Raw genomic sequence first — 13437 nt, 5'->3', positions numbered from 1 at the left:
TTTGTTTTGTTTTGTTTATCTCATTTTTTTTCCTGTAAGTTTGATTAAAGAGAACAAATTCAATAGTAGAGAGTGTTTCTGACAATAACTTGGTAACAGTGTGGGAAATTTCATTCTAAATCTCCATTCTTTTTTTGAGGCAATCATTTTCACACCAGGAAGAATGGTTTAGTGCAGATTTAACAGCGAACATCTAGATAAGGAAGAGAATTTGGTACAAACACATCTACTGCATGTATATCTCAGCATGTCCCTTGTGGCACACCAGTAATACAGACCCACCAAAGCTAGGTAATGTGCCAGCGCCCACGCAATGTCTGCAGGAGAACCAAGGTATCAATCAGTTCTTGACTCCTAGCCTTTTGCTTGTTTTTAATAGCACACATTACTTTCTCATTCTCCTTAACACCTAAAAATAGCAGACTGACAAATCTTGCACCAAATATATTTGAGAGCAAAAGGTCATCTGGACAGAGACTATCTCTGCCTTGTAGCACACAGCTTGGCAATACTTACTGAACACAGCAGCAGTGCTCAGATACAAACTTGAAAGCCACCATAACTTTTTTTGAGCAATATAATAAGAGCATTGCACATGCACATGGAAGTTTCTGCTCCCACCTGGAGACTCCAGACCCAATTCTGTACTCCCATACAACTGCAATTCCACTCACTCCAGAAATGGGGACACCACTGTTCTCTGTGTACACCTGAGCCCTCTGCTGTTGAGAACTTACCTTAGGATGAACTGCGAAGTAAACTTCCCATGTAATGACTGAAAATAGGTCTTTCTTAGGGGATATCCCGCTCCATCTTATGCAGCAGAGTCCACTTTGCTCTGCTAAGTGCCAGCAGGGAATCACTGCACCTCAAAAAGGAAGATGCAGTTAGTAATGCGCAATAATTGTCATCGCCTTCATTTAATTTAGAGTCCTTTTCTTTATAACAGGAGTGGAATTTGAAACCTAAAGGTCCTGTAACAATAAAGACTACCTCAAGTGAAAGAAGAATGAGGTTGTTTCTGTGTAATTTACAATAGGCTGGCCTAGAGCTGAAAATCACTGTATTTTGGCCCAAACATGCTTGCTTGCATGATTCTGAAACATCCCTTTTCCCCCTGACTTTTTAATAGCTTCTTTTTCTTTTCTTTTCCTTTTTCATTTGGTTTGGCTTGGTTCTTTCTAATGGCTCTCATCAGAAAGTGAAATAATATACTGTAAGGGTGCATGGCACAACATAGAATCATAGAATGGTTTAGGTTGGAAGGGACCTCAAAGATCATCCAGTTCCAACCCCCTGCCATAGGCAGGGACACCTCCCACTAGAACAGGTCACTCAAGGCCTCATCCAACCTGGCCTTGAACACCTCCAAGGAGGGAGCATCCAGAACCTCCTTGGGCAACCTGTTCCAGTGTCTCACCACCCTCACTGGAAGGAGCCCTTTCCTAACATCGAGTTTGAATCTCCCCTCTTCCAGTTTAAACCCATTGCCCCTCATCCTATGCAAGCTACAATGAAGTCTTCATTTAAGTTCTCTGTGAGGAAATGCAACAAACCACTCTGGGTCAGCACAAGAAGCCCTTGCAGCACTGTAAGACAGTGCAAAGAATAAGCATAAACAGCAACAGACAGCATGAACAAAAACCTCAAAACTGCACAGGACAACTTTTCAAATGTAATGAATCTGAAGGTGGCATCAACTTTGTTACTAATTCTGATTAGTCAAGGGTGGGGATGTAACTTTACCTGTGTGTTGGCAACAGCTAAGGGACGTTATTCTGTCATTTTCTTAGACTGCACGGTGCAAACTTTAAGCTTGATAAAAGCTTTCACACCACCTTCAAGGAAAACTGCTGATGTGGTACACTGAATTAGTGTCCACAGCTCATTCAGACACTGCAGCCTCTACTCTGAAGAGCAAAAGCCCACTTTACCAGGAACCAGAACATGATCCCTTGCTGAAGCAGAACAGATATAATGTCACGCTAACTTCTACAACATCCTTACCCTCAGACAGGTGTCTTGCAGCAGGAGTCCAGCTGTGTTTCAAATTCAATACAACCAGAAAGTAGCTTAGCAGGCTGGCTCCTGGCTCACAAGGCACTCCTCACTCTGCAGCGTTCCTCTGCAGTTCAAGTCCTCACCTATTGAATGAGAATGAGAAGCACTTAGAGGATAAAGAAAAGTTTTAATTACACTGGTTGTATGGCAACTCAGTCACCCAAAGCAGTAACTAATTGCTGATTTCAGACACAGGGAGCTAATCTGTTAAGAGAAGCATTTTTTTTCCCCATTTGAAAGCAAGACAATAAAAATGTTGCTGTGTTACCTCGGCTGCTTAAACAAACCAACCAAACGAACAAAAACCTCCTTTACTCAATCCCCATAATTTATTTTGTCTTGTCTGATGCAAGGATCAAAACTCAGCTTACAAATCACTTTACATAGTTCTGATCTAGGAGCAGGGGTGAGGAAGTAATAGGAACAGTATCAGCCATGGTGTGTGTCTTTCACAGAGAAGTGGCAAATCTTATGATGCTGCTTACAGCTCACAAAGCCCTAACTGAACACTAAACATAATTAAAAACCCGGAATGAAGTAAGATGCCAATTAATTTTACTACTTAGGTAACGTGTCTAGCAATCAGGTGTTTGTACAACACTCCATCATGATTCCCTAGCCCGTGGAAATGTAAAACAAATAGACTGAAATGCTGTCTTTAAGACCTAAAAGAAAGCTGCAACATATACAAAGGCTCACTACCACTCTTTAAAAATAAGGAGTGTTGTGGGTAACCATCAGAGGTCTCACCAGCTCACAGCACATTTGAAACACGGTGTGAACAGGTGCAAGCACAAGCCCATTGCTCTGCAACCTAATCCTGCTGCTGCCATCACCCCATGGCAGCAGGGACAGATGGCGCAGGAAGCTGTGGAGCTGCCGTGGCAGGACAGGCAGGGGCAAGCAGCTGCCCTGCCTAGCAGGAATGCTCCTCTGTCACCACCCGCTGCCCCAGCTTCGCTCCACGCCTGTCACAGCAGAGCCTGAGAGTCCAGCCTCAAGGTTTTTCCTGGGCTCCAATGTTCCTCCTCAAATAGATCATTCCTTCCAGTTACGCTTTTAATTAATTTAGAATTAATTATTTGGGTCTTCTAATTTCATGGTTTGTTTTGAAAAAGCCCAATTAATGCTGAGCTAAGTAGCTCTAAAGGCTCCCCAGATCTCCTCTACCCTGAAGGGATGCAATTAAAACGAGACACTAGTCAAAATGTCGAACCACAATCATTTGAAGAGACGTTGTGCAACACGCCTATGGTTACATATAAACCACACAACTGATGAATAAATTAGGCAATACTTAGAAGCTCAAATCCTGCAATGCCCTCACTCAACATGCAGCCTCCTCTGCCAACCAAGACTGTGTTCTGATCTTACAGCGAGTAATAAAAGGCATGTTTCCTTTAACAGAACACTTAAACCTGGAATATCATGAAACATAAATTAGACCATAATACAATAAAAAATGCCTCAGAATCAGAAAATGCAGTCCACAAGCTCTGGTGACCATGGAGCTGAAGGACCTCTAAGCCAGCACAGGAAAAGGCTGATAAAGCCACACCATGCAGGGCTGCAGAAACCTTTCTGTCCTTCCAGAGCCATGAGGCAGACTGATAATTATTTCAAGGATCTCTGCAACTGTGGAACAATTTAATCTGGAATCTTTGTGATCCACTTAGAAATTTTTCTTCTGTGTTACATTTCTCAGACCTTTAAAGATCATAATAAGGTCTCTCATATACACGTCCCTCATTAGGTAAAGTCTTTCCCTTTATTGCAACTTACTTGCTTTAAAAATCCAAAATCTTTCTTTCTATTTCTGAAAATACTTTGTCTGGCTGTGGAAAAGGAATTGGTCTTAAATCACTGCTGAATGGGAGACTGAATTAACCACCGAGACAGGTCAACATTTTGGATGAGGTTCTGTTTTTAATGAGCTGTTACTCTAACATAATAAGTTAATGTTTTTTGACTTCCAGAGACAGCTGCTCTCCTCTTTCCTACCAATCAGACAGCTTTTTCCTAACCAAAGCAATAGGCTCACAGAGTACTTGGTCTGAGCACAGCAAGATAATACTGTTACAGGGGGACTATTTTTTCCTTTTTTTTTTTTTTTTACTTAATCTCATTGTTCTTGATATGAAAATTCCAAACTTCCCAAAGTTCTAGCAGCAAAAGAAAAAAAAAAGTCAGTCCTAGGAATGGGTCCTTTGGAGACACCATCCAGAGGTCGCTGGTTTTGGCGCTCCACTGTGGAGCAGCAAAGGAACTGGTCAGAGACCAGCCCCAGCCCCTAGGGGTGTCTGAGACGGAAGACATTGTGAAAGCATGGGCTGTTGCTATCCCTTTTTTGTTCTCAGCCTGCTGGTGCCTCCATCCTGGGTCAGGAAGATCCTATTCAATACTGCATCCACACTTCAGGGCCTGACCAGAAGTGCACTGCGAAACCAGCAAATATTCCCTTGGGGAGGCTGCAGTACAGCTAATGAGTTTCTCGTCTGCACAGAATTCTGTGAGCTGCCAAGTTTCTCTCCCTCTGTAATTATTTGGGAAGGAAGATCTCCTTCACACTAAAAATCACACAAGAAATTTCACAATAGATTATCTTGTTGCATGGCATCATGTCCTTCTGCCCTTCAAACACGTGAAATGAACAAAAGAATGGTAAGATGTTTATGTGTCCATTTGTGTACCACTGGAGAGTTGTAATGCAAACATGTTCTGTCCTGTACAAATCAAGAAAACAAAGGCTTAAGTATTTGTGTCAGGCATGAGGAAAGAGAAATCCAATTCAGTAAGTACAGTAGAAGCATGGTCCTGTTTCTACCTGGCTGTAGCAGACAGGTACAGAGTAGCAGATTTCACACTGAAAACTTCCCAAACAGTTACTACTCTACAGGATCTGAGACACTGCAGCTAGTGGAGGGGAATGCTGGAGAAGAGCTGAAGTACCACAGTGTGGTAATAGCTGGTAAATGTCTTTCTAAACTAATGTTCTAAGTGAAAAAGACACAGTACCAGGAAACTGCAGTTTTCACCCCTCACAAGCAAGCTTGGGGAGGAAGTTCAAGAGAACAAGGGCAAAGCTATCTGGGGCAGTTTACACAGTCCTGAAAAAGATGAGAAACCAATTATTGCTCTTTCTGAGACTCTCCATGTGAGTTTATAAGATACCATCAGTGCAAAGGAACAACACACATTTCAATGGAGCACCATTTGTGCCCCCAAAGGAAACACATTTTATTTTAATTGCTTATGATAACCTTCTAAATAACTGTGGCAAGCTTGTCCAGGAGTTATGTAACTCTATTTACTAAGAGTTCAACATAAATACAGCTGAAATTTGCTCCATAACACATAGCTAATAATATACAAATAATTAAATGAAAGTGTGCTCCCATTTTGTTTGCAGTATGCTTTTGCCTCTTAAATTCACTTATTCTGACCTTAGTAGTTTATTGTAGTTCTTACCTGAGTTGTCTGTCTGGGATGGGGCAGCTTCTCCACTTCGATTCCTGCCATGGGCAGGTATTTCTTCACCAAGAAATCACTAGCCTGCACTCTGAACTTGGAGCAGCCAGCTTTCTCTACTCTTCTCAACAAAATGTAGTACCTTGCAGATTTTTTCTCTACAGCAGCTCCCACAGTGAGGTTCAGCAGAGCTGCAAAGTTAGGGACAAAGAAGTTAGCCTCGATTATCTGCATTATACATTGCACACTATCACAATGTCCTTCAGGAGTTTTGTTGATGTTTGTGCATAGGCCACCAGCCCAAACCTCAAAGTGCTACAACTCAGCATCTCCAACCTCTAGGGCAGCCAAGTCAACCCACGGTTCACAGGCTCAGGATTTGGCTTCAGCAGAGAAAAGCTTTTGTATGAGTTCCTCAGCTACCCTGGGCAAATGCAGAACGTGGCAGCGTGGGTTCATTTCATAGCGGAGAACCAAAAGATGAGATGGTGCAAGTCATGTGCGCTCTCCATCAGCCATCTGAGAATCACCAATGGGTAAGCTGCAAGTTGATGAAGTACAGGGAGAAGAAATGCATTCAGTAAAGAACTGTTAATCTTTGCTCACAGGCTCATCACCTGTTATTGTGTACTTGCAGAGGAGGAAAGGGTGTCAAATAGGTGACACACTGTAAAATTGTTTTCTAAGCTCAACCCTGTATGATGTCAAACGCAGGCATTTTCTGGCATGTGCCTTTTTGCATATACTTCCCTGCCTATATGAATAAAAAATAAACAACCTAAGGATTTGGGAAAGCAGGAGGTCCTTATTACAGTACTTCTTCCTTCTCTGTTACAGGAATGACTTGCCAAGCCCGAAGTTCATACATTACGAGTGAGATCCTGTGGGGTTATCGCTTCACCCCTGTCCTCACTCTGGAGGATGGGTTTTATGAAGTTGACTACAACAGTTTTCATGAAACATACGAGACCAACACACCAGTTTACAGTGCCAAAGAGCTAGCAGAGATGGCCAGTCGAGCAGAACTGCCCCTGACATGGTCTGTTTCCAGCAAGCTGGACCAGCATGCCGAGCTGGAAACTGAAGAAGAAGAAAAGAATCAAGAAGACCAAAATGAAAGAAACGGTGATGTGGCCAACTTGGAGAATGAATCCAAAGTGTAGAACTACTGGAGGCATAGAAGCCACATCACCTCCTTTATTGTCTCCCTCTTTGCTCCCCCTCTCTTTCTCCAACATACTTTGGGTTTGGGTTTTTTGTTTTGTCTTTTTTCTTCTTCCTTGTTATTCTTAATTCTGGGAAAATAGATACTTAAGATGAGAAATATCTACTTGCCCAACTTAAACCCAAGAAATTCACAGACCAAGCAAAGGCATGTGTTAAAGCTGCAATACCCATTATTAACAGTGCAATTATGATCCCCACCCTGGTAATGAGTGCTGACTTCCTTGGCACCTCTCTGAGTCCAGACCTCCAGGTTTATTCATGTCAACAACAACTGCAACAACAAAACATGACGGGAATGCATATAAGAGATTTAAAAGGAAAGACTGATTAATGTTCAAAGCACTGGACTTTGGCTCCAGTTTTTTATACATTTTAGAACAGGAAGAGTTTCCCATAATGATCGACAAGCCCCTGTAAAATGGGCCTTGCAGCTTTAAGATAAAGGTGAGCAGAGGGATCTGCAACCCAATACGATACTGTACATATGCCTTATGTAATTATTTTTGCTTCACATTTAGTAATAAACACTGCATGTACAAAAGTACTGTAGTAAAGAACTTCTAAATAATGTACATATATGTGTAATGAACATAGGCTTAGAAACAGAGTTCTAGAACTATCGAGATGCAAAAACTAACTACCCATTGAGTAGGCATCTGTCTTCTAATATTTGGATTGCAATATTGATTTTTTTCCCCCCTCCTCTATCTATGGCTCTACTAGTGCATGACATTTTCTTCAGTGTACCAGACTGGCAGCTATTTAGAGTACCTCACTGTTTGCAAAACAGATCATTTTATTGACTCTAAAAAGCCATAAGTCTGGAAGAGGGCAAGGTAAAGAAATGGTAACATTACTGATATACTGTGAAAATGTTTACAAATAAGGCAAACCATTCCTGGGGGCTTTTTTGTCAGTTCAACCTTAAATTTATGCTGTGGCAAGCTCATGGCAAAACAGAATTTCCTGTATACTCTTAATATAGCAAGCATGTTTCATGTGAAGGTATTTGCCCTTTATGTGCAATATCTAGGGAAACTTCTCCCTTTCCCCAACCCAAACCACAGGATTTCAGCAGAGTAGTTTGCTATAGAAACAGCAAAAGCCATTGAAAACCAAACGTTGCACCTTAGGGAGTAGATTTTTAGCTACTCAACAGGGAAAGAAACCACTGAATTTCATTTGAAGTCATAATTAATGAAAACCACTTGTTGAGAGTGTCGGTGCTTGGCCAGTCTGGCAGAGTCATGGGTGGTGCAACATCCCTGGGTATACGCTTCAACAGGGTCTCTCAGCCAAACACACAGCTCCTGCCACCCATGCTCAGAAGAGTGGTTCCCTGACACCTTTCTTCACCTTAGGTTAGCTCCTTGGCTATTGTAAATCAGTGTAAATCCTGTACATTTCCACACGACAGCTTTCCAATGAGCGAGACAGTGACAATTTCCATAGCTTACACGGCCAGGCTCCCGCAAGCAGGAGAGCTGATGTGCACCATCACAGTTTCACGGACAGGCACCGCAAGGAGCTGCCCGCATGACGCAGCATTGCCCAGTGCTAAGGACCGCTCAGTCAGGCCCAGCGTGCATAAAATACTACCTGTTGAAAAGAGACTGCATTGCTTTCAGTGGGCTTTTGCTCAAGCCCATTAAGAATAGCACTTCTATCAGTGACAGAGAAGAAGCTGCAGCCTTAATTTTGGTTTTTATACCTGCCTACTCTGGAAAGGAAGAACACACTGAAGGAGAGGGTTGTTTTTTTCTTCACAGACACATTTATGTTAAAACAGAAAACTCAGGAGAACTTTAGTGGGCAGGTGGAAATTTTGCACTGTGATGTATCTTTCTCATCAAATCCACATCTCCTTTCTTGTTTTGCTATTTTTTTCTGAAACAACTGCCCCTTGCTAATTTTCACAGTGTGCCAATCAGTGGGGCTGTCTGCAGGACCTCTAGCTGTGCCTAACGCTCAGGTGGGCAGAGTAGGGTGTTAGGAATGGCTTGCTTGCTCACCACGGCCTGGCAGACCAAGTTGGATGTAAAGATGTTTTTGTTTCAGCTCTGAACATGTTCCCTAAAAAGCTCTCACAAAGTAGCATGATGTAAGGAACGATGTAGAATATGGATTTTTGCTCCCTCCGCCTGGGATGGCTGATTCTGCCCACTCAGAAAAGGTTCCTTACGCTCAACCTCTGTAAGACAGCAGACATTTCAGAACACATTCTTCTGCCCTGGCATCAGCAGCTGCCAAGTGCTCCAGTTCATCCATCACAACCCCATTCTTCAGGCTACCCTTGAAGGGTACTGAGCATTTTTAAGGACGAGTGACTCCACAGCTCCACCGGCAAACAGAAGCCTTATAGCAGAAGAGCCAGGGGTAGCACATCATCGCCAGTGATGAACCACCTGTGCATGTCGGTCCTAGTGAAAGGTGCATGAGCTGAAAGCAAGGAATTCCTCTGAGGATAAACCTGCTTTTTGCTCTTGTAATTTACTGGGCCTCTGTGAAATTCATTGCTGCAGTTTAACAACAACAAAAAAACCAACCAATATATGTTAATTAGAACAGCAGCTCAGGGCCCTAATTAAATCTTTTTTGTGTCCTTTAGCACAAAAAAAAAAGACTTTCTGCCGCTGGGGCATGCGCATGTGTAAGCTATATTTTGGTGAGTAGGGCACTTAAACTTTAAGGTGTGTGTGTTTGTCTCTCTCTCTGCCCCCCACCCTGTATTTTATTGTCTTTGGTATTAAGGTAGTACGGACTGTAAAGTTTACAAAAAATCTCATTTTTGTAATATAAGCTTAAAAAAAAAAACAGAAGCCTCCAAAGCTTTCAATGGGAAGCTTCACATAAACTTTGTACTAGAATGTCCCTATCAAACACCTCTATTTTTCTACAACTATTGATTAAGCAGTTCAACAATGTATTTTGTGTCAATGATTTCAACTTGAACTGGTAAAAAGACAATTAAGAATTGAATGCTGTTAATTAACAATGGATTTTCAAGCCGTATATACTGAGTGGTGTTTTCATTAACAGTAAATAGCTTCATCTGGGAACTTCATCTCCTGGTTCTAAACAACATATTGTGAAGTACCGGTACCCCCTGGGAATGTTTTTGGCAAATAACATTTAAGGAACATGAATAATGCAACATTTAAATATAATTGACTACATAATTGCTCAAGATACCTTACATCTTTATATATACATTTTGATGTCTCTTTTTCCTCAGAGTATCTTGTGAGTTCCAGGAGCAAAAGAATTTACAGAGACAAATGTGAGCTCTCACTAATCCACTGCAGATCTCAATTCCTTCTTCTAATGAACAGAAGTGCCAAAGGGGTTCTTTGTACAGACTTCATGAACAGTATTGCCCAGTCCTTTCTGCTTCCTCCTTGCTTTTTTCTTTCCTTATTTTTTGCTGATGTGGGTTTTGTTTTGTTTTTCAATAGCAGACTAATAGTTTCTTCCTCACCCAAGTTTCCAAACCAGATCTTTCAGGTGTTGATAGCAGAAGCAGGCATACTTCTTTTAATGGAGCAATACAAATGTGTACCAGGTGAGAATCTGGCCATCAGCAACTACTTGAAGCTCTAGCTTATTATTTAGTAATAAATATCATCTTATCAGTATGAAAGTAAATTTCAGGTTTGGTTTTTTTTTTTCAAAATATAGCTGTTATGGTCTAGATCTTTGCCTTACAATTCCCCAGTGGTTTTATACCAACTATATTATCTTCCATGATCCAAGCTGAACATCTGCTTCTGCAAAGGGCCTTGCTGCAATCATGCAGGTAGGGAGGATTTCACAGCCCTGAGTTGGCAAGGCAGAGAAAGGAGGTGCCATGTCAAAGAAGGGTCCCCAGCAGGCAGCTGTCAAACCAAGTGGGACAAGGTGCAGGTAAAATCAAGAGGAAGATGCTCAGAAAATCATTTGAAGTTAACTTCATGACAGCCCTGGTGCCCAGATCTGGGGTCACCCATGCTCTTCTGCTTGAGTTAAAGAGGAAACCAAATCCTTTAAAAACTAGGAAAGGAATCCTTTTCCTCTCTTCAGCCACAGGACAGAAGTTCCCATTGCCCTCAGATGCACAGTATTGGGCTACTTAGGAGAGGGAAGACCTGTGTTCAGCCCACTTCTCCCAAACCTAACAACAAGAGCAAAACCTCAGCCTTTATGGCAGGAGCTGACTGGCTTTTGAATTCTCCCTTTAAATCCTGATGATTTTAACAGACAAATAGAAATTTCCTCATTCCCTGGGTCCATAACAGCTTCCATTCTGTCAGTCAGGTTGGTCCTTGGCAAACTGGCAGACCTTGGGCTGAGTAAGGCGCAGTGGTGCTTGGGTTTCTCACTTTGTGAACCTGCACGGCCAGCAGACAGCTGCAATCTGCAGAGGTATGGCACCACAACCTTCTCCTGTGTCTGAATGCAACAAGCTACCACATCTCCTAGGAGGCAAAATCCCACAAGGCCTGGGCTTGATGTGCTCCACTGGGGAGACAGAGGTCGAGTGAATCCAAGCCCTTTTATCTCACTCCTGCTTTGCTGCCAGATGGGTACAGTAAAACGCAGCTCTGAGAAGATGGATGATGTGACACCCAGAATGTGACACCACGGCTGGCAGGGGAAGGGAGTATCTGTGACTCATGTCTTTTGCAGATTTGAATTGAAGCAAGTCGTGAATTTATATCACCTTCCTCCAGTTACTTAATGTGGATGTGAACCAGACACTCAAAACTAAAAACCTGATTGTCCTGTATGGCAATGGGAGGGTCAGGCACCTTGACTAGGATGCTTCTTAGCAGCTACCACCAGAGTTTCTGACTATGGAGCATAAATTTTTTGCTATTATGGTATTCTTTGTCTACCAGAATACCTCTATTTTCAGAATATCAGCTTCTTTAACAGCCATTTTACCTCATTTGGGCAGTTTTAGGCCATAAATCAGGCCCAATAAAGCAAGAACAAAAGTTGACATCTCTTTCACTCTTGTTTCTTCAGCTCATAAACATCCTGTTGGAAACATGCACTTGGAGAGGAGGCATAAATCTGGGCTTTGTACTGTAAATAATTCTTAAAGACAAGACTTGAAAGCTGTTATTAATTATTAATATTAAATTGTGCTATTTTATGCTTCCTGAGTGAATTTTAAACTTCTGGGATTTGGCTTTTTGGATGGGAGGAGTAGCGTCAGATAATCCAGGGCAGGCTTCATTTTGTGCATTTAGTGCATGTTTGCTTCTACTGATTTCCTTTTTTTTTTTTTCAGATCCTCTGGATTTCCAGAAATTATAAACCAGTGGCAACATCAGTGTAACAGCTTACTTATTTTACCACTTGCCATTCTCCCATTTGGACTGTTAAATACATCTAGTACATTAAACTGTATTGGACTATCTATCTCTATATATAGTCTAATACAGTTTCACATAGCACACAGACATCATATCTAAAGATAGTATTCTAAAGAGACCCAAGTATCTTGCTGTTTCATCTCAGGTGTGAAATCTGTTTTCTGTTCTAAGCAAATTCACAAGTGAAAAACACAGTTTTTCCCTATTCCTCCCTAACTTGCTTGTCATCCACACAGAATCAAAACTGAAGAGTTTTCAGCTGCTTTGAGGTTTGTTTTTTTATAATCAGAGGGCAGGACTAGGGAAACCCTCCCCATTATTTCTTTTTCTTTCCTTTTTTGTTTGGTTTGGGTTTTGCATCAAAGGCAACAGCCCCAAACTCACACCTGCAGCTTGCACACAGTTCTCTGGAAGCTAGGGGCACTGTCCTGCTACCAGCTTGCTTTGAGGTTTCTATTAGCTACTTTTCCAAGCCATACTGCTGTATTTCCAGTCACAGGCAGTCATTTACATTAACTTTTATGGAAGTTTTAAACTGGGAGAACTGGGGGAGAACTGTTAGCCCACCATAATTTCCTCAACATGATTTTCACAGTCTGTTGGGCTGGAGTGCTCTGGACTTCTTCCAGCTCAGGAAAAGAGAGTGCTTGGCTCACAAGTATGAATCCTTACAGCCACCCTCGCTGGCTGCTTCCCCATCACTGCAAACAGGAGGACCCAAATTCCTTACTGAAACACTCAAACCAAAGGATGTGTGATCTGATGCTCGAGATGGCATCATCCTAGTTCAGGCAGGGTGGCAACACAACATACAGTGTTCAATCCCATGCTTGTGCAGAGCAAGTTGTATGTAGTCTTCTGCTGAGCTCAGGAGCTGGAGCATTGCACCACCAGCAGAGCTCTTTAAACACCTAGGGAATCTTCCCAAGAATGTAACCTTAATCATATTAATCTCAAAGAAAAAATACCTTTTTCTAAAATGAGAAATCTCTAATCTGAAAATATCACTAAGACTGGGGGTGGGAACTCAAACTGTTATACTTTGAAGTCATTATAATGTATCTTGTTCTGGTGGTGACCAAAGCTGTTTCCCTTTCATGGCAACGTTTTTGGATTAGATGGGTGAGATGCTAGAGTTAACCTCCTAAGTCTCTCTTTGTGATGTTCAGAAATGTTGAATGTTTAGCAGCCCTCACCAAGATCAGTAGGAATTAGGAGGCATTTCTGTGAAGAGAGACCATCTGCTCAGATGATGATGTAAGAACTTGGTGCTGCCTTTTGCTCCTGCTTTTAGTCTGCCTGGGATCTGATGGAGTCAGGG

At 42.0% G+C, this 13437-nt stretch overlaps 1 protein-coding gene across 5 annotated transcripts in view; it reads left to right on the top strand.

The window, feature by feature from the left end:
* The window catches only part of KCNJ6 (potassium inwardly rectifying channel subfamily J member 6), a 165755-nt gene extending 155354 nt beyond the window's left edge, over positions 1-10401 (top strand). For 4 of the 5 annotated variants that reach the window (XM_064152522.1, XM_064152518.1, XM_064152517.1 and 1 more), the window contains one exon: positions 6367-10401. In XM_064152522.1, coding sequence (XP_064008592.1) covers positions 6367-6692 — 326 coding nt within the window. In that variant the 3' untranslated portion in view covers positions 6693-10401. The remainder of the gene's footprint in view (positions 1-6366) is intronic. The other variant, XM_064152521.1, reaches the window with a different exon arrangement.
* Positions 10402-13437: the final 3036 nt, after the last annotated feature.

This window comes from Pogoniulus pusillus, chromosome 12 (assembly GCF_015220805.1).
Source record: "Pogoniulus pusillus isolate bPogPus1 chromosome 12, bPogPus1.pri, whole genome shotgun sequence".
Lineage (NCBI taxonomy): Eukaryota > Metazoa > Chordata > Aves > Piciformes > Lybiidae > Pogoniulus > Pogoniulus pusillus.
The sequence above is the reverse complement of the archived record's forward strand: the minus strand, read 5'-3'. Positions and strand labels throughout refer to the sequence as shown.